At 42.4% G+C, this 26,465-nt stretch overlaps 1 protein-coding gene across 1 annotated transcript in view; it reads left to right on the top strand.

Annotated features, from left to right (window-relative positions):
• Positions 1–26,465, top strand: part of OTC (ornithine transcarbamylase) — a 66,818-nt gene that overhangs the window by 5,728 nt on the left and 34,625 nt on the right. Inside the window, exons 2-4 of the mRNA XM_081222105.1 lie at positions 1,960–2,098; positions 3,566–3,647; positions 23,002–23,089. Coding sequence (XP_081078231.1) covers positions 1,960–2,098; positions 3,566–3,647; positions 23,002–23,089 — 309 coding nt within the window. The remainder of the gene's footprint in view (positions 1–1,959; positions 2,099–3,565; positions 3,648–23,001; positions 23,090–26,465) is intronic.

The following is a 26,465-nucleotide window of genomic DNA, read 5'->3' as shown; positions in this document are numbered from 1 at the left end:
CAGTACGACCCCCCTCACCAGGTGAGATACAGTTTTTTAAAAAATTTTCCAGTTAATTACTCTAACCCTCACAGGCTAGTATGACAGATTTACAAGATCTACCTTTCCACTCTTTTTGTCCCCAAGAACCCAGGGGACTTACTCTGTCCAAAAGGGGTTCACGGAAAGAGGTAACCAAAATATTGGTATAGTTCATTATTAATGTACTTCGGATTTGGCCCTCATAGTGCTATGGGCAAAAACTTATCCCACCAGGTCCTCTCACCAGTTTTCCAGGTTTTTGCACTTGACACAGGCTGCTCTACATAGGATCCAAGGTTATAATGCTTTTGTTTCACATGCATATGTCCAACCATTGTTCCTAGTAGTGCAAATACAATACTGGAGTGGTTGAGCCCTAGAGGATTTCAGCTTTAGCAACATACTAGACCACAGTCAAGTCTCCTCCATGACTCTTAGGTCCTGTGTTCAGCCTAGGCCACAGGCCATACTTGCTCTTGCCTCAACATTAATTCTGTTTGGGGGGGCTCTTGGTATCTTTTTTGTCTCCAGACTTTAGTCATGGCATTGAAAATCCATCATGGTGGATCTCTCTAAATTTATTCTCAGAAATCTGCTGAATTTCTTTTTTTAAAAAAATTATTTATTTATTTTATTTTTGGCTGCGTTGGGTCTTCATTGCTGGGCACGGGCTTTTCTCTAGTTGCGGCAAACGGGGGCTACTCTTCGTTGCGGTGCATGGGCTTCTCACTGTGGTGGCTTCTCTTGTTGTGGAGCATGGGCTCTAGGTGCGCGGGCTTCAGTAGTTGTGGCACGAGGGCTCAGTAGTTGTGGTGCGCAGGCTCAGTAGTTGTGGCTCGCGGGCTCTAGAGCGCAGGCTCAGTAGTTGTGGTGTAAGGGCTTAGTTGCTCCGCGGCATGTGGGATCTTCCTGGACCAGGGCTCGAACCCATGTTCCCTGCACTGGCAGGTGGATTTTTTTTTTTTTTTTTTTTTTTTTTCTTTTCTTTTTGCGGTATGCGGGCCTCTCACTGTTGTGGCCTCTCCCGTTGTGGAGCACAGGCTCCGGATGCGCAGGCCCAGTGGCCATGGCTCACGGGCCCAGCCGCTCCGCGGCATATGGGATCCTCCCAGACCGGGGCACGAACCCGTATCCCCTGCATCGGCAGGCGGACTCTCAACCACTGCGCCACCAGGGAGGCCCGGCAGGTGGATTTTTAAACACTGTGCCACCAGGGAAGCCCTGCAGTACATTTCTTAAAGTTAAAAAAAAAAAATCATTGTTATTATTACACATGCTTTTACTGAGACTCTTTGAAGGAATAAAATAAGCAGAGGACTTTTTTCCCCCTAAAAGTTAATAGAAAAGCCACAGGGTCCATTGTATCTGACCAGGGACAATAAAGAACAAATCTTGAAGCATAGATCTGAAGGGCAGTAGAGGGAAAAGAATGAAATTGTTTTCTATTGTATGTACATAACAAATTCTGTTTGTACCACTGAATGATTTCAATCATAATAGCTAAAATTGATCAAATACTTATTATATGCCAGACACTGTCTGATTTCCATGTATTAAATCATTTCATCCTTATAACAACCCTATAAGATTATTATACTCATTTTTTAGGTGAGAAATTTAGGTGCACAGAGAGTTTAGATAACCTGCCTAACTAATACATAACAAAGCCACTCATATGGTTATTTCCAGCCGAGAAGAATTCAGCCTCTTTCCTCAAATTTTTCTTTTCTCTCAACATTCAGAATACTGGCTATCTAAAATGTAAACCACAGCCATATCAATTTTAAGGCATTAGCACTTTGCAGAGACACATGAGGCTACACATTTGCAATGTTGCTATGTGGTTGCTATGTTTTGTGTCAAGAATTAAACAGTGAATTACCATAGGACATAGATTTTGTTTTCTTAAATATATAGTTCTCTTTTTCTTTTTTGTAGATGTGGACAACCACTACAAAATGAAGTACAGCTAAAGGGTCGTGACCTCCTCACTCTAAAGAACTTTACAGGAGAAGAAATTAAGTATATGCTATGGCTATCAGCAGATCTGAAATTCAGGATAAAACAGAAAGGAGAGGTATGTAGCATTTCCACATTACCTTCCACTGCTACCAATCAGCCTTTTTAAAGACAGCCTTTCCAGAGAAAGAGGGAAAAGAAAATACATTAAAATTCCTAAACAGTAGCTAAGTAATGAAACTACACAGGCAAGATAATTGATTATCACTGAGTGTACAGGCATATAAAAAGCATAAAAATCAGTTATTCAATGAGAATTCATTGCATTTCTTTCATGTGGAATGTTGAAAGTCATTATTAACTGAGTCAGAACCTAAGGAATCATTTCTCTGGAAAGATTTTATTTTTATACCTTCTTTCTTTTCTCTGTGTGTTTTCTATCAAATGAAAAATAAGGATGATACATTTTTTCTAGCAACAAAGTTTCAATTGTGGATGAATATCAGATATATCATCATTAGGATAATTCCAAACAATTCAGGATGATGTGGCAGTGTTAAAAAATTTAGATTAGCAAAGAAACAATTAAATGGTAACCAAGTAGGAGAAGAGATGGGATATGGTGCCTTGCTGGAAGCATTATTCTGCATTTTGAGCAATTTATGTTTGAAACACGCTTAATTAATGCAGCAGCTTCATTTAGACTGCTTAATTGTGAAAGGGTTTTCGTATTCCAAGCTTGTTCAGAAGCATTTGGAAGAGCTGGTTTCAGGTTGAGAAAGTTTTACACAACCTTGATTTTCTTATCTAGTTCACTAGCTCTCCAAGTTCCTAAGAACGAACTGAAAATAGGAGTGACTCCAACTGCTATGGGTTCCTATAGAAGACCTTGAAATAAGGAGAAAATGTCCCCCAAGATCCCAGGCTTTTTGTTCTTCACACTTCGTGGTGAGGAAGGTTAGCTGGCAGGAATGTGTTTGTTCTAGAACTCATCCTATGGGGAAGTCCATCTACAGCAGAGGAAGGTGGTAGAGCTCCACCCCACACCCAAACTCTCCAGATGGTTTCCACATGACTTCTAGAAACAAAGTCTTTGTACTCTCACAAGGATGAATGATGAAAGTGTAGCTGAAACTCTGGAGCTTCATCTTTAGGAGTCTGAGTACCCCACGCTGTGACAGAGAAGCACATTCCTAGCTGAGAAAACACTTCTGAACCAAGCATCTTCAAGGTCATTGAACACTGGTAGAGGTTTCCACGGATTTAAGTAAGAAGATGGCTCCAGTATGAAATATTAATAAACTTTGGAACAAATGTTCAGGTTGAACCCAGAGCAACTAATACTACTTTCTCGTTACGTGTCAGTAAGCTGTGGGAATTCCTGTTCCCTTCCCCCATTTGTATACAACATGAAAAAAACACTTTAAATTTACTTTTTAAATAACATCTGAACACTTGTTTGGAAACAGTGTTCATTATTCTACATTTTCTGATAATGTAAAGAATAAGTTTTGAAACATAATCCTTGCTATTGGATATAGAATGTATATTTCATTTTAATTGTATTCTTGTCCTTGACTTTCAGTATTTGCCTTTACTGCAAGGAAAGTCCTTAGGCATGATTTTTGAAAAAAGAAGTACTCGAACAAGATTGTCCACAGAAACAGGTGAGTCCATAGACAAACTTGGACTTGTGTTGAAGAGGGGGCCAGAGGGTGAGGACCTGGAAGGAGTAGCCCAGTGGGGGGATTTGTTTGTCTCTTTGGCAACAACAAAGGGCAAATATTGTCACTGAGAATTAGCAGTGCAAGCCTCTGAATGCTCTTTCCAATTCTCATAGAAGCTGCAAGCAGAAGGATGAGTCTCATCTTAGGGATTCCATGAGGACTTGGGTAGAAGTCCCAAATAATTCTTCATGTTCAGTACAGAATGTCAGTTGGCATAAATTCTCAGGCCTCCAACTCATGTAAGCAAGGAATGTGTATTTTTCTAACACGTAAAGAACTTTTCCTTGTTTGTATCAATTTTGCTGGATGATGGAAACAATCTCTGCAATGCTAGGCAATCCTCAGTTGTTTAAGTGTTTACTGTGTCAATTTAGGGTATCTTCCCCTTTTCCCCACAGTCATGGTTAAGTCCTGGAGAGTATCTCAATGTCCAGGCATCTAGAGCTATGGGGATCTGGTCACTGGTCATCAGGGCATCATCATCACATGTCTATGCTGAAATCTGCTGAGACTTCTGGACCTTGACCTATTTGACCTTGACTGGCTCCCATTTACTGTGGAGTTTGCTTTACTTTGATCACAGGATCTGAAATATCTCTTGCTTTGGCTCTCTCAACCTCTTGGCAGCTCTGCACGCCACAGTGGGCACAGAGATATTGCAAGGCTCTCTCTACTCTATCGTTCCTTCCTCCTTCTGGGTGCTAGGGAGTTCTAGAACATTTGCTCCCTCCTAGAATGCTGTCTTAAAAGCAAGACACAGGTGATCTCAGCTCTGGGGTTCCCCAAACTCATCTGAAATTTCCATCATGCTCCCCACCCTTCAGTCCTTGGCCTGGGGGATGGACAGCAGGGTACAGTGTCAAAAGTCTATTTCTGTTGCTTCTTCGCTCTTGCTGCTTTTCTTCCCCTTCCAGTTCCCAGGTGATAAAGCAAGAGGAAAAACTGGCTCTGACTATCCATGTATTCTTTCAAGTCTGTTGTTTGTGCCTGAAATCCTAAGCTGTTGAAACTCAAAATTTCTTTTTTCTCAAACTATGATCTCTGTAATGAGTTTCAAAAAGTCTGTTTTGAAACTCATAAGCCATACATCACCTCTTGTTTCTCTCTGCATTTCTGCTCCATCAGACCTCCCTTGAATCAATAATATGACTGCCCAAATGGGCAAATGGATAGGACTGAGGAAAAGGTACCACAGACAAAAACATGTTGGTTGATCCTTTGCATATCTTATCCTACTTACAAGCATCAGAGCTTTCTAGGGTTCAGAAGCAAACAACTACTTCATGTAATTCTTGTCTTGTAATGATCAGCAATGAGGTACCTCAAATACATAACAAAATGGAGTTTAGTGTGATCAAGTGACTTGCTAAGTTCATGCAATTAATACAAGTTGGCACCAGGATTCAGATCTCAAGTTTACTGTTCTTACTAATGCACTCCCCTTGCCCTTTGAGGGAAGGAAGGAGGAAGAAAGGAAACATATAAGGTGTCATCTAATCTTTAAAGTCCCAGGAAGAAAACTGCTGAGAACATTTTGCTCTTTAAAGCTGGGTTCTTTAAAAGGTCACAATGACATCTGATGTTCAGTAAAGGAAAAATGAATACTGCATAAGCCAGTCAGTAATTCTGAAATTCTGCTCCTTTTCAACGTTGGTTATCATCTTTTAAAATCATTAGTACTTAAGAGAGGTGTTCTTTTGTGAAGTCATCAAAAGAATCGATTAATATATAGAAATTTCTCAATTTTAAGTTTCTTTCAGATTATTTTTTCTTGGTTGTTAGTGTTGTCTACCGCGTTTCTCTGTTCAAATGTTATTTTCGATTTAAATACCCCGAATAAGTGATCAGTTTTACCATGCACATATCACGTGGTAGTTGAGCTACTAATAAAACCAAGAGTGAAGATTTAATAAGCTTTTGGGTACAGACCCTGTGCTAAGTGCTCTACATGGATTATCTCACTTAGTCCTCATGACAACTCCATGAGGGTGAGACCACTGAGGAAAACAGGCTGAAATAGTTTCAGCAAAAGGCCCACAGACATATAGCTAATAAATGGCAGACTCAGGATTAGAAGCTATTATTATATGTATTTTTTAAGTGTCTAATTTAATTCAGACATTTATTAGTCATGTTTTATTCCAATAAAGCTGTTTCTACAGGTGGCATTAAGCATTTTGTTAAATGATGGTTTTCTATAGAGAAACGCTCTGGGACTTCCTTGGCGGTCCAGTGGTCAAGACTCCACGCTTCCACTGCAGGGGGCACAGGTCTGATCCCTGGTTGGGGGACTAAGATCCTGCATGCCGTGCGGCAAGGCCAAAAAAAAAATGCTCTGAAATCTGCACAAAATTACAAACTATAACAAATATACGAGAAAAGGAACATATGACCATAAAAAGTTATGGTTCACAGTGTATTCATCACTATCCTCAATAAATACCCATGGGTCTCATTGCATATGGCATCCTGCCAAACTCAACAGTAGGAGAATCAGTCAGAGTAAGCAGCTGATTTAAATGCGTACAGAAATGGTAAACCTCAACCCCCAACATGGCAGAGCATTTCTACTGTGTACACGCGCATCTTAATGGTTGTCGGTTGACACAATTTTTCATCAAAGCCTGTTACCTTGGTATTTAGAATGAAACTAGGATGTAATTAAAACTGTCAATTGCTATCCCAGATTTGTGTCAGCCTCTGGGATGGGGTGATCCTCAGAGGACAGTCCTTGAGGCTTCCATCCGAGGCCTGAGTTGCAAAGACACAGCAGCATTTATACTTATCTCGGGGGACAAAATAAAATTCTCCACCCAATAAAATAGATAGCTAATAAGAACCTACTGTATAGCATGGGGAACTCTACTCAGTACTCTGTAATGACCTATATGGGAACAGAATCTAAAAACGAGTGAATATACGTATATGTATAACTGATTCACTTTGCTGTAGAGCAGAAACTAACACAACATTGTAAATCAACTACACTCCAATAAAAATTAATTTTAAAAAATTCTTCACCCAAATCAAGCCATATTAATTGCCCATGTAATATTTTTATTAAAATGTAAGACACCTAGAGAAAAGTGCGCAAATCATTAAGTGTACAGTTCAATGAATTATTACAGTAAACACGTCCTTGTAACTAATACCCAGATAGAGAAACAGGATGTGAATAGCACCCAGAAGCCCTCCCTTGTATCTTCCTCCAGTTGCTACTCCCCCCGCCCGACCCTCGCTCTGCCCCAAAGGGTAACCATTATCCTGGCGTCTAACCTCACAGATTAGTTTTGCTGTTTTCGAACTTTATAGAAATGGAGTCATTCAGCATATGCTCTTTTGTGTCTGGCTTCTTTTGCTCAGCATTATGTTTGGGGGCTGTATCGATGTTGCTGTGTGTGTAGTTGTAGCTTATTCATTCCTCACCCACTCTTTGTGTATGCCTGCCTGCCAAAGTGCACAATTCTCCTGTGTGTCTACTGATGATTATACTCTTTTACTGCAAATTAATTGAGCAGATAGGTGGATACATTTATTAATCTTGGTAAGTACAGTAGCTGATGGAAAAATGCACACGGCATCCTACGAGATGGTTCTTTTCATTATTTAACACTGGTATTTGACTTTCAAGGTGAAATGGAAGCTAGTGCTTTCCAAGCTGTTTCAAATTCATCATCTTTACAGAGGTGGCAATATAAAAAACGTGATACTATGCTGCAGGAATGAAAGTGAAGCACAGAGAGGTTAATAGCTGCCTTAATTCTACCAGCAAGAGCTCTCAGAGCCTTTACACTTCCAGAGCGTGAATTCTATTCATATCCCTTCTTCCAAAGCTTGCAGAGATCCGTGAGGAAAAGAAACAGTAAAATAAGATGGAGTTTTATTTTCCCAGACAGAAATTAAGATATTAACAGGTGAAATCCTTTGTTCAAAAATATCTGATGTGTACGCATAAACAAGTGAAACCGATAAAAACAAACTCCTCTGGATGAAGAGTGAAGAGAGAGTAGAGACCCGTCCAGCTGTCTTCCTTTCCTCAGCAATGGCAGCTCCTGGTGGCTTCTCAGAACCTCTGACACCTTCCAGAACCACTTAATGCCATCCACGTCTGATGAACTGGTGAATGCTTGACCTGTACTTTTGGACTGGGGTCTGAGGCTTCTTTTCGATCAGTGACCAAAAATTGCAGAGGCAATTCCTTCTTAGAAGCAATGTCCTCCCATTTAATCTTCTTCAAGAACTGCTGAAGGCTTTGTCGACTGAAAAAAATTGCACAACCTAAAAGTTGAGAATTATGTTTTATTCGGTGGACTTGCTGAGGACTTAAGCCTGGGAGGCAGCCTCTCAGGCAGCTCTGAGGGACTGTTCTGAAGAGGTGAGGGAGGAACCAGGATATATAGGAGCGTTTGCAACAAAATCCAGGTAGTCGGAACGTCAAAAAATTACCGTTAATGAAAGAAAACCAGACATCTCAAGTTATTGAATTTAGCACTTTTCTATGTATGGGAAGAAGCAAGAATCTGGGCTCATGGAAATCATTCCTTTGATATGCACCTTAATTATCTAGGGCCAGTATCCTGTTCTTTCCCATCCTGAGTCCCCTCAGGGTGCACTGCTGGGGTGGCTGTAGTGACTGAGGGCTTGGCAGTGGGCAGCCCTTTTGTCTCCATCCGGAGTTCCCTCAGGGCGGTGGTAGTGGCTGATGATAGCCCACAGCATCATTTGTGTGCTGATAGGGCAGGCAACATTTTTCATTCACAGCTTCAACTCCTATTTCTTAACACTTTCTGCAACCTCTCTTCCTACCCCTACCTCATAAGTCCAGGCTTGACGGGAATCTTCGTTATAGCACAGAGAGAAAAATGAAAAGGCAACAAACAAATCCTGGGTTGTCACAGCAAAATGACTTCTAGTCAAAGTAAGAGTATGACTTCAAGCAAACTTGCCGGGAGGCCTTAAACTTTCTCTGAAATCTTCCTCCACAGTCCCCAACCCTCAATGGCATTCATCCTTGTGCCAGGCACATAGTAGGTGCACCATAAATACTTCCTTGATGAACGTGCAGTATTCATTTTTGTTTAGGTGACTTTCCCTGTTTCGAAATAGATTAAGGGCTCAAGAGTGATTAGTGATTATAATCGTCACTAAATCACATTAGCTCACTTTCACTTGTAATAGAAAATTCCATTGACAAAATTAGGAGATGTTTGCAAGTGAAAAGAATGGGTCCTCTCTCCAGGGTAAAAATCCTTCCTGCATTTGTTCAGTAAGTATTTGTTGAATACTTACTATGTACCAGTATTTATTCTAGGTTCCTGAGATTGATATATCAGTGAAAAAAAGAGAGGTAAATCCCTGCCTTCATGGAGCTGACATTCTAGTTGGTACACAGACAATAAACAATAGACATAATACATTTTAAGTGGATGATATATCACGTTGGAAGGTGATAAGCGCTCTCAGCAAGGAGAAGACTGCCTGGAAGTGAGGGAGAAACATGTACTCCATTATTTGGACTTTGCCTTTTACTCTGAGTACAATAGGGAAATCTTTGGAGGGTTTTGAACAGAGGAGGAATGTGATCTAACTTGCATTTTAAATGGATCTCTCTGACTGCTCTGTTGAAAATAAACTTTGGGGCTGGGGGTGCAGATGAGATAGAAGCAGAGAAAGATGCCAATAGGTAGCTATAGGACATAGAGGCTGGGGCCAGGGTGGTGGCAGAGGAAGGCATAGTAGGGCCAGATTCGGGATATGTTTCGAAGGGAGAGCCAACAAGATTCCTGATGTATCAGGTAAGAGAGACGCATCAAGGATGACTTCAAGGTTTCTGTCTGAGCAACTGTGGGCAGGATGGAGCAGGATAGAGCAGGTCAGGCAGGATGGAGGGGAAAATCAAGAGTTCAGTTTTGGAAGTATTGAGTTTGAGATGTCTTTTAGACACACACAAGCAAAGATGTTGAGGAGGCAGCTGGATATTAGTTGGAGTAGGGGAGTGAAATTTGACCTAGAATACTTGGGAGTCATCAGCATACAGATGGTATTTAAGGCTATGGGACCGGATACAATTATAAAGGAAATGAGTGTAGATGGAGAGAAGAGGACCAAGGACTAGCCCTGGGGAACATCGACATTAAGAGGTAAAGGAAAAGAGAAAGAACCAGCAATGGCGATTGAGAAGGAGCAACTACCAAGGTAGACGTAAAAGCAAGAGTGTGTGGTGTCCTGGATGGTGTGCGAAGAAAGTTTATCAAGGACAAGGCGGTGAACAACTTTGTTAATTGCTCCAAGGTCAAGAAAAATAAGAACTGAAATGGCCACTAGATGTAGCAATGTGAAAGTCATTGGTAACCTTGGTGAGGGGAGTTTTGGTGCCATGTTGGGGGGCCAAAGACTTATGGGAATAGATTTGAAGGAAATGAGATGAGGAACTGGAGAGAGAAAGAAAAAACAAGAGTTTGGCTGCAAAGAATTAAATGGATACCTGGCAGGGGAAATAAGGACACGAGAAAGTTTGCATTTTTTAAATAAATGAGTGAAAAAATTAGAATAGCTTATTCACGATGCAGGTAATGTAAGAGAAAGGGGAGAGTTGGTAGAGCAACATTCTTGAGTAGGTGAGGGGGCATGGTTTCTAGTTCATACATGGGGTATGTAAAGTTCATCTATGCTGAACAGGAAGGGAAGCAGAATATATGGGTACAGATGCTGACAAGTACAGAAATGGGGTGATGGAATCTGGAAGTTCTCTGTTACCATTTTTTTCATTGAGGTGGGAAGTAAGGTTATCAATCGAGTGCTGGCTCTACTTTCAAAATATATCAAGAATCCAATCATTTTCTCATTGCTTCAGTGGTTACTATGCTGGTCCAAGCTATCAATTCTCAGCCAGATTTTTGCAAGTCTCCTGACTGGTCTCCCTGCTCCTGCCCTTGCCCCACTATGGATGTTCTATTAAAACATACGTCCAATCATGTCATCCTCTGCTCCAACCCTCTGATGGCTTCCCATCTTACTCAGACAAAAGTCAAAGCTGTTGCTTCCTCCCCACCTTCCTTCTGCAGCCTCACCAACTATTACTCTCCTCCTCACACACTCTATACATTCCACACTAACTTTGTTGTTGTGCCGTGAATCCACCAGTCATGACCCTTCCTCAGGACCTCAAGACATGCTCTTCCCACTGTCTTGTATGTTTCAATGTGGCTTCCTTGACCACGTTAAAATTATAACTCCTATTCCTTACATTCCCTATCCTCCCTCCCTGCTCTATTTTTCATGTAGCACTTGTCAACATCTAACATACAAGATATTTAATTTACTCATTCAGTTTATTATCTATATCTCCCCCATTAGAATGAAAGTTCCAAGTAGGCAGGGACTTGTACCTTGTTGTTTACAATGCTTTTCACAGTGCCTAGAACAGCACCAGGCACATACTTTTAGAATGAATGAATAAATTTTAGAACCATGCCATGAGGCTAGGACCTGTTGTGGTCACTCCACAGAGACAAGATGTGCCTCCCACCAAAATTTGGTTTGATTGTTGACAGTGAGGATAACATACTTGCACCAAGAGGGTATGAAAAGGTTTATTATTCACATAATGTGGCTTTCTGGGGAGAGTAGGGCTAGCTCCAAAATTGGTCCCAAAGTGGCATTAGAGAGCAGGAAAATTATATGGCTTGTGGTTTTATTGTGAGGGTGAGGCTGGGGTGAAGATGCCCGTGCACAGGGCGGGAGGAGAAGGGAGAGTGATGGTGGGTAGCAATCAAACATCATAAATTGAGTCAGATTCTTTATTACAAGGTCCAGAGCAAGTAGGACTGTTTGTGTGTTTCATGTTCTCTCATTCTACCTGGGATGTAGCACATCAGATCTGCAAGGGATCTTAGGGCTCTAGGCAAACTGCCTGATTTTCAGATGAAGACAATCCAGTTCCACTACGTTGTCCTGTCTCTGTAGATCCCAATGTAAGTTGGCTTAGGGGCTGGCTCTCCTAGGAGAAAGCTCTAGGTTCTTAAAAAACAATCTTGAACAAGTTTTTAGACTCTTTGACTCTCAAAACTCCTGTCTATAAAATTCTTATAATAATATCTAATATGCTCTTTGTCAGAGTGAAGGATTCAATGGAAGAAAGTTTCTGAAGTGCCAGCACCTGGTAGTGCTCTGTGACTAGTCACTGCTAGAGTCAGAACATAGTGGCCTGTAGCTAAAAAACCATTTGGTAGGGGCATTTTTAAGAGAATACTTTTAAGTATGAAATAGGTAGAATCTAATTATTTTTTTAATGTAGTAAAAGAAATGAGAACAATCGTTTTGTCGTGGATTTTTTTTTTTTTTTTTTTTTTTTTTGCGGCACGCGGGCCTCTCACTGCCGCGGCCTCTCCCGCCACGGAGCACAGGCTCCGGACGCGCAGGCTCAGCGGCCATGGCTCACGGGCCCAGCCGCTCCGCGGCACGCGGGATCCTCCTGGACCGGGGCACGAACCCGCGTCCCCCTCACCGGCAGGCGGACTCCCATCCACTGCGCCACCAGGGAAGCCCTGTCGTGGATTTTTTGTTGTTGTTTTACTTAGGAAAGTTTTCAAATGAACAGAAAGTAGAAAGATTAGCATAATGAGCACCCCAAGACCCCTTACATCAATCAACTGTTAATATGTTGCCTTCTTTGATTTATCTGTTCATTTTTTTTTATTTATTTTTTTAATTAGTTTCTGCTTTATAACAAAGTGAATCAGTCATACATATACATCTGTTCCCACATCCCTTCCCCCATGCATCTCCCTCCCTCCCACCCTCCCCATCCCCCCCCTCCAGGCGGTCACAAAGCACCGAGCTGATCTCCCCGTGCTCTGCGGCTGCTTCCCACCACCTATCTACCCCACGTTTGGTAGTGTATATATGTCCATGCCTCTCCTTCGCTTTGTCACAGCTTACCCTCCCCCCTCCCCACATCCTCAAGTCCACTCTCAAGCAGGTCTGTGTCTTCATTCCCGTTCTACCCCTAGGTTCTTCATGACATTCCTTTTTTTTTAAATTCCGTATATATGTGTTAGCATACGGTATTTGTCTTTCTCTTTCTGACTAACTTCACTCTGTATGACAGACTCTAGGTCTATCCACCTCATTACAAATAGCTCAGTTTCGTTTCTTTTTATGGCTGAGTAATATTCCATTGTATATATGTGCCACATCTTCTTTATCCATTCATCCGATGATGGACACTTAGGTTGTTTCCAGCTCCGGGCTATTGTGAATAGAGCTGCAATGAACATTTTGGTACATGTCTCTTTTTTTTTTTTTTTTTTAAGTTTATTTATTTATTTTTTTAATTAGTTTCTGCTTTATAACAAAGTGAATCAGTCATACATATACATCTGTTCCCACATCCCTTCCCTCATGCATCTCCCTCCCTCCCACCCTCCCCATCCCACCCCTCCAGGCGGTCACAAAGCACCGAGCTGATCTCCCTGTGCTCTGCGGCTGCTTCCCACTATCTATCTACCTTACGTTTGGTAGTGTATATATGTCCATGCCTCTCTTTCGCTTTGTCACAGCTTACCCTTCCCCCTCCCCATATCCTCAAGTCCATTCTCAAGTAGGTCTGTGTCTTTATTCTCGTTTTGCCCCTAGGTTCTTCATGACATTTTTTTTTAAATTCCGTATATATGTGTTAGCATACGGTATTTGTCTTTCTCTTTCTGACTAACTTCACTCTGTATGACAGACTCTAGGTCTATCCACCTCATTACAAATAGCTCAGTTTCGTTTCTTTTTATGGCTGAGTAATATTCCATTGTATATATGTGCCACATCTTCTTTATCCATTCATCCGATGATGGACACTTAGGTTGTTTCCAGCTCCGGGCTATTGTGAATAGAGCTGCAATGAACATTTTGGTACATGTCCCTTTTTGAATTATGGTTTTCTCAGGGTATATGCCCAGTAGTGGGATTGCTGGGTCATATGGTAGTTCTATTTTTAGTTTTTTAAGGAACCTCCATACCGTTCTCCATAGTGGCTGTACCAATTCACATTCCCACCAGCAGTGCAAGAGTGTTCCCTTTTCTCCACACCCTCTCCAGCATTTATTGTTTCTAGATTTCTTGATGATGGCCATTCTGACTGGTGTGAGATGATATCTCATTGTAGTTTTGATTTGCATTTCTCTAATGATTAATGATGTTGAGCATTCTTTCATGTGTTTGTTGGCAGTCTGTATATCTTCTTTGGAGAAATGCCTATTTAAGTCTTCTGCCCATTTTTGGATTGGGTTGTCTGTTTTTTTGCTATTGAGCTGCATGAGCTGTTTATAAATTTTGGAGATTAATCCTTTGTCAGTTGCTTCATTTGCAAATATTTTCTCCCATTCTGAGGGTTGTCTTTTGGTCTTCTTTATGGTTTCCTTTGCTGTGCAAAAGCTTTGAAGTTTCATTAGGTCCCATTTGTTTATCTTTGTTTTTATTTCCATTTCTCTAGGAGGTGGGTCCAAAAGGATCTTGCTGTGATTTATGTCATAGAGTGTTCTACCTATGTTTTCCTCTAAGAGTTTGATAGTTTCTGGCCTTACATTTAAGTCTTTAATCCATTTTGAGCTTATTTTTGTGTATGGTGCTAGGGAATGATCTAATCTCAAACTTTTACATGTCCCTGTCCAGTTTTCCCAGCACCACTTATTGAAGAGGCTGTGCTTTCTCCACTGTACATTCCTGGCTCCTTTATCAAAGATAAGTTGGCCATATGTGCGTGGGTTTATCTCTGGGCTTTCTATCCTGATCCACTGATCTATCTTTCTGTTTTTATGCCAGTACCAGACTGTCTTAATTACTGTAGCTTTGTAGTATAGTCTGAAGTCAGGGAGCCTGATTCCTCCAGCTCCGTTTTTCATTCTCAAGATTGCTTTAGCTATTCGGGGCCTTTTGTTTTTCCAAACAAATTTTGAAATTTTTTGTTCTAGTTCTGTGAAAAATGCCAGTGGTAGTTTGATAGGGATTGCATTGAATCTGTAGATTGCTTTGGGTAGTAGAGTCATTTTCACAATATTGATTCTTCCAATCCAGGAGCATGGTATATCTCTCCATCTATTTGTATCATCTTTAATTTCTTTCATCAGTGTCTTATAGTTTTCTGCATACAGGTCTTTTGTCTCCTTAGGTAGGTTTATTCCTAGATATTTTATTCTTTTTGTTGCGATGGTAAATGGGAGTGTTTTCTTGATTTCATTTTCAGATTTTTCATCATTAGTGTACAGGAATGCCAGAGATTTCTGTACATTAATTTTATATCCTGCTACTTTACCAAATTCATTGATTAGCTCTAGTAGTTTTTCGGTAGCATCTTTAGGATTCTCTATGTATAGTATCATGTCATCTGCAAACAGTGACAGCTTTACTTCTTCTTTTCCAATTTGGATTCCTTTTATTTCCTTTTCTTCTCTGATTGCTGTGGCTAAAACTTCCAAAACCATGTTGAATAAGAGTGGTGAGAGTGGGCAGCCTTGTCTTGTTCCTGATCTTAGTGGAAATGGTTTCAGTTTTTCACCATTGAGGACAATGTTGGCTGTGGGTTTGTCATATATGGCCTTTATTATGTTGAGGAAAGATCCCTCTATACCTACTTTCTGCAGGGTTTTTATCATAAATGGGTGTTGAATTTTGTCAAAAGCTTTCTCTGCATCTATTGAGATGATCATATGGTTTTTCTCCTTCAACTTGTTAATATGGTGTATTACATTGATTGATTTGCGTATATTGAAGAATCCTTGCATTCCTGGGATAAACCCCACTTGATCATGGTGTATGATCCTTTTAATGTGCTGTTGGATTCTGTTTGCTAGTATTTTGTTGAGGATTTTTGCATCTATGTTCATCAGTGATATTGGCCTGTAGTTTTCTTTCTTTGTGACATCCTTGCCTGGTTTTGGTATCAAGGTGATGTCGGCCTCGTAGAATGAGTTTGGGAGTGTTCCTCCCTCTGCTATATTTTGGAAGAGTTTGAGAAGGATAGGTGTTAGCTCTTCTCTAAATGTTTGATAGAATTCGCCTGTGAAGCCATCTGGTCCTGGGCTTTTGTTTGATGGAAGATTTTTAATCACAGTTTCAATTTCAGTGCTTGTGATTGGTCTATTCATATTCTCTATTTCTTCCTGAGTCAGTCTTGGCAGGTTGTGCATTTCTAAGAATGTGTCCATTTCTTCCAGGTTGTCCATTTTATTGGAATAGAGTTGCTTATAGTAATCTCTCATAATCTTTTGTATTTCTGCAGCGTCAGTTGTTACTTCTCCTTTTTCATTTCTAATTCTATTGATTTGAGTCTTCTCCCTTTTTTTCTTGATGAGTCTGGCTAATGGTTTGTCAATTTTGTTTATCTTCTCAAAGAACCAGCTTTTAGTTTGGTTGATCTTTGCTATCGTTTCCTTCATTTCTTTTTCATTTATTTCTGATCTGATCTTTATGATTTCTTTCCTTCTGCTAGCTTTGGGGTATTTTTGTTCTTCTTTCTCTAATTGCTTTAGGTGCAGGGTCAGGTTGTTTACTCGAAATGCTTCCTGTTTCTTAAGGTGGGATTGTATTGCTATAAACTTCCCCCTTAGAACTGCTTTTGCTGCGTCCCATAGGTTTTGGGTCGTCGTGTCTCCATTGTCATTTGTTTCTAGGTATTTTTTAATTTCCTCTTTGATTTCTTCAGTGATCACTTCGTTATTGAGTAGTGTATTGTTTAGCCTCCATGTGTTTGTATTTTTTACACATCTTTTCCTGTAATTGATGTCTAGTCTCATAGCATTGTGGTCGGAGAAGATACTTGATACAATTTCAATTTTCTTAAAATTACCGAGGCTTGATTTGTGACCCAAGATATGATCTATCCTGGAGAATGTTCCATGAGCACTTGAGAAAAATGTGTATTCTGTTGTTTTTGGATGGAATGTCCTATAAATATCAACTAAGTCCATCTCGTTTAATGTATCATTTAAAGCTTGTGTTTCCTTATTTATTTTCATTTTGGATGATCTGTCCATTGGTGAAAGTGGGGTGTTAAAGTCCCCTACTATGATTGTGTTACTGTCGATTTCCCCTTTTATGGCTGTTAGTATTTGCCTTATGTATTGAGGTGCTCCTATGTTGGGTGCATAAATATTTACAATTGTTATATCTTCTTCTTGGATCGATCCCTTTATCGTTACGTAGTGCCCTTCCTTGTCTCTTCTAATAGTCTTTATTTTAAAGTCTATTTTGTCTGATATAAGAATTGCTACTCCAGCTTTCTTTTGATTTCCATTTGCATGGAATATCTTTTTCCATCCCTTTACTTTCAATCTGTATGTGTCTCTAGGTCTGAAGTGGGTCTCTTGTAGACAGCATATATATGGGTCTTGTTTTTGTATCCATTCAGCCACTCTGTGTCTTTTGGTGGGAGCATTTAGTCCATTTACATTTAAGGTAATTATTGATATGTATGTTCCTATTCCCATTTCCTTAATTGCTTTGGGTTCGTTATTGTAGGTATATTCCTTCTGTTGTGTTTCTTGCCTAGAGAAGTTCCTTTAGCATTTGTTGTAAAGCTGGTTTGGTGGTGCTGAACTCTCTCAGCTTTTGCTTGTCTGTAAACGTTTTAATTTCTCCATCAAATCTGAATGAGATCCTTGCTGGGTAGAGTAATCTAGGTTGCAGGTTTCTCTCCTTCATCACTTTAATTATGTCCTGCCACTCCCTTCTGGCTTGTAGGGTTTCTGCTGAGAGATCAGCTGTTAACCTGATGGGGATTCCCTTGTGTGTTATTTGTTGTTTTTGCCTTGCTGCTTTTAATATGATTTCTTTGTGTTTAATTTTTGACAGTTTGATTAATATGTGTCTTGGTGTATTTCTCCTTGGATTTATTCTGTATGGGACTCTCTGTGCCTCCTGGACTTGATTAACTATTTCCTTTCCCATATTAGGGAAGTTTTCAACTATAATCTCTTCAAATATTTTCTCAGTCCCTTTCTTTTTCTCTTCTTCTTCTGGAACCCCTATAATTCGAATGTTGGTGCGTTTAATGTTGTCCCAGAGGTCTCTGAGACTGTCCTCTGTTCTTTTCATTCTTTTTTCTTTATTTTGCTCTGCATCAGTTATTTCCACTATTTTATCTTCCACCTCACTTATCCGTTCTTCTGCCTCAGTTATTCTGCTATTGATCCCATCTAGAGTATTTTTCATTTCATGTATTGTGTTTTTAATCGATGCTTGATTCATCTTTAGTTCTTCTAGGTCCTTGTTAACTGTTTCTTGCATGTTGTCTATTCTATTTCCAAGATTATGGATCTTGGAAATAGAATCTTGGATCAGCTTTACTATCATTATTCTGAATTCTTTTTCAGGTAGACTGCCTATTACCTCTTCATTTGTTAGGTCTGGTAGGTGTTTATCTTGCTCCTTCACCTGCTGTGTGTTTTTCTGCCTTCTCATTTTGCTTATCTTACTGTGTTTGGGGTCTCCTTTTTGCAGGCTGCAGATTCGTAGTTCCCGTTGTTTTTGGTGTCTGACCCCAGTGGCTAAGTTTGTTTCAGTAGGTTGTGTAGGCTTCCTGGTGGGGGGGACTAATTCCTGTGCTCTGGTGGTTGAGGCTCGATCTTGTCTTTCTGGTGGACAGGTCCACGTCTGGTGGTGTGTTTTGGGGTGCCTATGGCCTTATTATGTTTTTAGGTAGCCTCTCTGCTAATGGGTGGGGTTGTGTTCCTGCCTTGCTAGTTGCTTGGCATAGGGTGACCCGCACTGTAGCTTGCTGGTCGTTGACTGAAGCTGGGTGCTGGTGTTGGGATGGAGATCTCTGGGAGATTTTCGCTGCTTGATATTATGTGGAGCTGGGAGGTCTCTTGTGGACCCGTGTCCTGAAGTTGGCTCTCCCACTTCAGAGGCACAGCACTGGCTCCTGGCTGCAGCACCAAGAGCCTTTCATCCACCCGGCTCAGAATAACAGGGAGAAAAATTAGAAAGAAAGAATTAGTAGAAGAAAGAAAGAGAGAGGGAAAGAAAGGAAGAAGGGAAGAAAGGAAGGAAGGATGGAAGAAAGAAAGAAAGGAGGGAGGGAGGGAGGAAGGATGGAAAGAAAGAAGGAAAGAAAGGAGGGAGGGAGGGAGGAATGAAAGCAAAAGGAAGAGTGAATGGAAGAAGGGAGGGAGGGAGGAAGGAAAGAAAGAAAGAAAGACAGGAGGGAGGGAGGAAGGAAAGAAAAAGAAAGTGGAAAGAAGAAGGGGTGGGAGGGAGGGAGGGAGGAAAGAAAAAGAAAGAAGGAAAGGAGGAGCGGAGGGAGGGAGGGAGGAAGGGAAGGTAGGAAAAAAAGAAAGAGCAGGTAAAGTAAAATAGAATAAAGTATGAAATATAGTAGCGTTATTAAAATTAGAAAGTAATTATTGAAAAAAAAAAAACAACGGACCGATAGAACCCTGGGACATATGGTGGAAGCAAAGCTATACAGAGAGAATCTTACACAGAAGATTACACATACACATTCACAAAAAGAGAGCAGGGGGAAAAATCAAAAATCTTGCTCTCCAAGTCCACCTCCTCAATTTGGGATAATTCGTTGTAAAAAGAGGAAAAGGGCGAGAAGTCTGAAATCTTGCTCTCTAAGTCCACCTCCTTAATTTGGAATAATTCGTTGTAAAAAGAGGAAAAGGGGGGAAAGTCTTAAATCTTGTCCTCGAAGTCCACTTCCTCAATTTGGGATGATTCGCTGTCCATTCATGCACTCCACAGACGCAGGGCACATCAAATGGACCGTGGAGCTTTAATCCGCTGCCTCCGAGGCTGCACAGAGAGATTTCCCTGCCTCTGCTCTCACAGCTCCCGGGTCTCAGCCTTGGACCTGGCCCCGCCTCTGCGCGTAGGTCGCCGGAGGGCGTCCGTTCTTCGCTCAGACAGGACGGGTTTAAAGGAGCCGCTGATTCGGGGGCTCTGGCTCACTCAGGCAGAGGGGAGGGAGGGGCGCGCAGTGTGGGGCGGGCCTGCGGCGGCAGAGGCCGGCGTGACGTTGCAGCAGCCCGTGGCGCTCCGTGCGCTTTCCCGGGAAAGCCGTCCCTGGGTCTCGGGGACCGCGGCAGTGGCGGGGTGCACAGGCCCCCCGGAAGGCGGGGCGGACAGTGACCCGCGCTCGCACACAGGCCCCGCGGCGGCGGCGGCGGCGGCGGCGGCGGCGGCGGCGGCGGCGGCGGCGGCGGCGGCGGGCCGCGGCGGCGGCGGCGGGCCGCGGCGGCGGCGGGCCACGCGCGTCTCCGAGGTCCGTGCCTTACCCGCGGCTCGTGCCTGTCTCCGGCGCTTCCCCAAGCAGCCCTCTTAATGCCCTCTCCTCGCGCACCAGGAAACAAAAGGGAAAAAAGTCTCTTGCCTCTTCAGCAGCTCCAGACCCTTTCCCCGGACTCCCTCCGGGCTAGCCGTGGTGCACTAACCCCTTCAGGCTCTCTTCCTGCCGCCAGCCCCAGTCCTCTCCCTGCGCTCCGACTGAAAGCCGATACCCGAGCCTCAGCTCCCAGCCCCGCCCGCCACGGCGGCCGTGCAGACAAGCCTCTCGGGCTGGTGTGTGCCTGAGGGCACCGGTCCTCTGTGCCAGAATCTCTCCGCTTTGCCCTCCGCACCCCTGTTGCTGTGCTCTCCTCCGCTACTCCGAAGCTTTCCCCCTCCGCCACCTGCAGTCTCCGCCCGCGAAGGGGCTTGTAGTGTGTAGAAACCTTCCCCCATTCACGGCTCCCTCCCACTGGTGCAGGTCCCATCCCTATCCTATTGTCTCTGTTTATTCTTTTTTTCTTTTGCCCTACCCAGGTATGTGGGGAGCTTCTTGCCTTTTGGGGGGTCTGAGGTCTTCTGTCAGCGTTCAGTAGGTGTTCTGTAGGAGTTGTTCCACGTGTAGATGGATTTCTGATGTATCTGTGGGGAGGAAGGTGATCTCCGCGTCTTACTCTTCCGCCATCTTCCTCCGGGGCCTATCTGTTCATTTTTGTTAGTGAAAAATTTTTTTTTTTTGGCCACGCAGCGTGGCATGCAGGATCTTAGTTCCCCAACCAGGGATCGAAACCATGTCCCCTGCAGTGGAAGCTCGGAGTCTTAATCACTGGACTGCCAGAGAAGTCCCAGTTAGTGAAATACTTTAAAGTAAATTAAAGCTACAATGAAATTTTACCTCAAAATATACCAGTATGCATATTTCAAATAAATAAGAATATTTTCTGTATAGCTACAATATCATTATCACACCTAATAAAAATGATTTGTTAATATCATTTGTTAATATCACCTATCCATATTCAAATTGCATTATTCAAATTGCATTAAGGTTTCAGTGGGCTGTTTCATGAGACTTTGGGTCAAATTCCCCTTCATGAGTCTAAAACTCTTTGTCCCCCAACTCACCATGACATTAATGATTTCCTCCTTTCTCATGGGAAACAAGTAGGATTAGAAAATTGTGACTGTTGCATATTTTCCAAAAGACAAAGGTAGGTATATTACAATAAGGAGGAAAAAAGTAATGTTTGCAAAATTCCTCAGACAAGTCTCTATCTTGTAATTATACTTATTTGCCTTTACATTGTATATCTAAGAAAGCCTGCCTATTGAACCTGTCTCAAATGAGAAAGTAAAGTTCTGATTGGATGTCACCATTTCCCATAATTTTGCCTCAGGGTATGTGGTAAAAGGGCTCTCCTTGTTACCACAGAGTCTAGCTATGGCTTGGGGCAGGCCCTTCTCTGTGTCATCCTCCCCAGACCAGTGGAATGTGCTATGAGGGTGGGGAAGGAGCCATCCTCATCTGCTCAGATGTCTGCAATAATCTCACATCCCATGGAGGGTTGAAAACTGGTGAGGGCAACATGTGAATGGTGCTTAGTCCTGTCTTGGTTGGAGGATAAATACAGCAGTTGAATGACCTTCTGATCTTGCTGACTTCTAGTGACCTGAAATTGCCATTTCAATACTCACTTTATTTACAATTTTTAAAAAATTAAGGGCTTGGGCTACCCTGGTGGTGCAGTGGTTAAGAATCTGCCTGCCAATGCAGGGGACACGGGTTCGAGCCCTGGTCCAGGAAGATCCCACATGCCACGGAACAGCTAAGCCCATGTGCCACAACTACTGAGCCTGCGCTCTAGAGCCCACGAGTCACAACTACTGAACCCACGTGCCACAAGTATTGAAGACCGCACACCTAGAGCCTGTGCTCCACAACAAGAGAAGCCACTGCAATGAGAAGCCCACGCACCGCAATGAAGAGAAGCCCCTGCTCGCCACAACTAGAGAAAGCCCGCACACAGCAACGAAGACCCAATACAGCCAAAAATAAATAAATAAAATAAATTTATTTAAAAAAATTAACCTATAATCTATATACTGGAAGATGCACAGATCTTAAGTGTACAGTTCAATAAGTGTTGAAGAATACATATACTCACGTATATGGGTTTGTAACGTACAAACTGTCAAGGTATAAAGTATTCCTGTAACCCCAGAAAGTTCACCAATGCTCCTTCCCAGCCTATCAGCCTCTCCAGAAGCAACTAGTGTTTTAATTTCAGCCACTCTATGTTAGTTTTGCCCATTCTAGAGCTTCATCTAAATGGAATTATACATTATGTACTCTTTTGTGTCTAGCTTCTTTCATTCAGCATAATGTTTGTGAGATTTGTCCATGTTGTGTGTATAGTAGTGCATTCCTTTTTATTACTGAATAGTATTCCATTGTAATCCATGACATCCCATACTACAGTTTATTTTCCCATTTTCCTGGTGGACATCATTATATATTTTAAAGAATAAAAATGAGGTATAGGGCTTCCCTGGTGGTGCAGTGCTTGAGAGTCTGCCTGCCAATGCAGGGGACACGGGTTCGTGCCCTGGTCCGGGAAGATCCCACATGCCGCAGAGCGGCTGGGCCCGTGAGCCATGGCCGCTGAGCCTGCGCGTCCGGAGCCTGTGCTCCGCAACGGGAGAGGCCACAACAGTGAGAGGCCCGCGTACCGCAAAAAAAAAAAAAAAAAAAATGAGGTATAGTCTCCAAATGAGAACATGCCCCATATTGCCCAGATCTGAACAAGAGGGTGGAGAAATGGGCACACATCTGAAGGAGAGTTAAGTGCTGGTACAGAAAATTTCATCTACTTCTCTCCGTTCCTCATTATGCTTTCCCTGGGAATTCCCTATCAGAGAGGCTGGTGAGATTGAAAGATTTTGACTTTTCAATTGAGATGGTGCTGATTGCTCATAATTTTGTTTGCTACTTTCTTTTTTTCAAAATGCCTTTTTTCTCTCTCTTTTACTGTAGGCTTTGCACTTCTGGGAGGACACCCTTGTTTTCTTACCACACAAGATATTCATTTGGGTGTGAATGAAAGTCTCATGGACACAGCACGGTTTGTAAATCTTCTCTTTGAAGCTTATTTCAGAATTGATGGATAAATGTCAAAAAGAAAATATGCTTCTCTTTTTTTTTTTTTTTTTTTGCGTTACATGTGCCTCTCACTGTTGTGGCCTCTCCCGTTGCGGAGCACAGGCTCCGGACGCACAGGGTCAACAGCCATGGCTCACGGGCCCAGCTGCTCCGCGGCATGTGGGATCTTCCCAGACCGGGGCACGAACCCGTGTCCCCTGCATCGGCAGGCGGACTCTCAACCACTGTGCCACCAGGGAAGCCCTATGCTTCTCTTTAAATAGTGGTTTTCCCTCTCGGCATCCTTTGGACTGTTCTCTGTTTTCCTTCTTTCCCTCTTTACCTGATGTTCTGAATGCCTCTCCCTCATCCTCTGGCCACTTTCCATGGGTTAAGATAATAATTTTTCTTAGAAATTTGAAGAGGTTTCTGATTATAAAATTTCAAACTTTGGGAAATTTGGTCATCAAGCACGACATTTAAAAAATTAATTAATTAATCAATTAATTATTTATTTATGGCTGTGTTGGGTCTTCGTTGCTGCACGCAGGCTTTCTCTAGTTGCAGTGAGCGGGGGCTATTCTTTGTTGCGGTGTGCGGGCTTCTAATTGCGGTGGCTTCTCTTGTTGCGGAGCACGGGCTCTAGGCACACGGGCTTCAGTAGTTGTGGCATGTGGGCTCAGCAGTTGTGGCTCGCGGGCTCTAGAGCACAGGCTCAGTAGTTGTGGCGCACGGGCTTAGTTGCTCTGGGCATGTGGGATCTTCCCGGACCAGGGCTCGAACCTGTGTCCCCTGTGTTGGCAGGCGGATTCTTAACCACTGCGCCACCAGGGAAGTCCAAGCATGACTCTTATGTTTTACAGTTGAAGAAATGGAGGTCCAGGGAAACTGACATGTTCAATGACCCATAACCTGCTAGCATCAGAGCAGGTAGTGATATTAATAGCTACCATTTATTGAACATTTATTCTGTGTCAGGCATTGTTCTAACTCATTTAATCCTTATAACGACCCAAATATATTGGCATAAAGAAGTGAAACAACTTAATTAGGGACATACTAGCTTCTATAACACAAAAATCTCAAAATGTCAATGGCTTAACATAGTGCAAATATTCCTGATTGATAAGACGGAAGGACTGATTATTTGTGTGGCCATTCAGGAACTCTGGATGAGAATGGTCCTACCATCTTCAACATGTGGCCTCCAAGGTTATTCTGGGTGTCAGCATCCAGCCAGGAGCTAGGGGAAGAGAGCATGGAGACAGGATGCTTGCTTTAAAGCCACATTAGCAGGGAAGTGGCACAATCACTTCCACTCACATTCTTTTGGCAAGTACTATTAGCTCAGCCCTACCTAGATGAAAGTGGAGGTGGGAAAAGGCTCTTAACCACTAAACTATAGTTAGAGACTGAAACGTACGTCCCCTGACTCCCCATGCAGTGCCCTCACTATTGTATCATGTCTGATTGAGAAATATAGAGCAAATGTCTTTGTTTAAATATTTCGCCCTTGATATCTAAGACTAATGATTATTTTCTGAAAACGATGTGCCATAAAGCAACTCCTTGCAGACACTGGCTGCTTTTTATGGCAGCTACCCTAGTATATACTAAAAATACACCTCATTTGAATTGCTGAAGAGATTTGAAATAACTCATCTTTAAACCTTTTAGTTACGTTATTTCAGATGGGACAATGTTAGTATTAACAAGTGTTGTGTTCATCTTCTGGATGCAAGGGACAAAAAGAAAAAATAAACATAAATGAGTTTTTCTTCCAAATATGCTGCCACTGACTGGAATTATATTTGCCTAATAACTGTTTCCACAAAAGTGAAATATACTTTATTCCAAGCTGGTTAGGGGTTGAAGCCAGGGCCACAGCCAGGAAAGAAGTTTCAGTGGGGATCCTCTATATAGGACCAAGTGAATGACGGTGAATGAGTCATGTGTGAACTCGTGGTTGGAAGAAGATACAGCTGGAGGAACAGATGAACATGCAACAAAGAGCTAAGGAGTGTGCATTGGCAGCAAGAAAGAGGTCAGGGCCCAGAAATCAGTGGAGTAGGCAGGACCCCAAAAGCAAGAGACGAATAGCCAAGCATGGGTTGAAAGCCGAGGATGAGTAAAAACATATTTTTTCCGTGCTTGCTCTCCACACAACTTGCACTGCAAGTCCTTAGTTAGAGGAGCTCTACACAGATCCTAGGAAAAATAATCTGCTCACAAGTCCCAATATGACTGGGACTTTTTAGTCCATATAATAAATTCCATTGCTACATGGATACATGGATACATAAAATTGGATCCATAGAATTCCTTCTGGTCATTCCATCTTATCCAAAAGACTCGAAGGAAAATAATCATAGCTCCTTCTTCTTTTTTTTTTGCGGTCTTTCCCGTTGCGGAGCACAGGCTCCGGACGTGCAGGCTCTGGACGCGCAGGCTCAGTGGCCATGGCTCACGGGCCCAGCCGCTCCGCGGCATGTGGGATCTTCCCGGACCGGGGCACGAACCCGTGTCCCCTGCATTGGCAGGCAGACTCTCAACCACTGCGCCACCAAGGAAGCCCCATAGCTCCTTCTTAAAGGGTGTATACTATGGACCTCTTGTACTATTATTGCTAAATCTTTGTAAAAACCTTACAGGGACTTCCCTGGCGGTCCAGAGGTTAAGATTCTGTGCTTCCACTGCAGGGGGCACAGGCTCAACCCCTGGTAGGGGAACTAAGATCCCACAAGCCATGCAGCGCAGCCAAAAAAAAAAAAAAAAAAAAAAGAAAACTTACAAAGTAAGTATTATTGGCCCAATTATTTTATAGATGATGAAACCATGACTCAGAGAAGTAATGGAGCTTAGCAGCTAAGTCAGCATTTAAATCATGCTGTTGTTTGAAGGCCATGCTGTCTTGGTTTACCCCTACTGTCTCTTTTATACAGTCAATGAGAGTGGCAGTGAAATGAGTTACAGAAAACATTGGCTTGTGCGCTGCAAGGTCCCAAAGACCACCCCCATGTTTGATGATTCACTAGGAGGGTTCACAGGACTCAGCATACAGTCAGACGCATGGCTATGATTTATTACAGTGAAAGTATACGAAGCACAATCAACAAAGAGAAAAGGCATGTGAGGAGAAATCTGAAGGAAACCAGGTACAAGCTCCCAGGAGTCCTCTCCCAGTGGAGTCACTCAGGATGCACTTAATTCCCTTAGTAAGGAGTTGTGACAACATATGTAAAATGTTATCCAGCAGGGATGCTCCTTAGAGACTCAGTACCCAGGGTTTTTATTGGGGGATGGTCACATAGCATGCTCTGTTTGACATGTACCCAAATTCCAGACTCCCAGAAGGAAAG

Source organism: Mesoplodon bidens (genome assembly GCF_964165515.1).
Source record: "Mesoplodon bidens genome assembly, chromosome: X".
Lineage (NCBI taxonomy): Eukaryota > Metazoa > Chordata > Mammalia > Artiodactyla > Ziphiidae > Mesoplodon > Mesoplodon bidens.
Note: the sequence above shows the minus strand (reverse complement) of the source record. Positions and strands in the feature narration are given on the sequence as shown.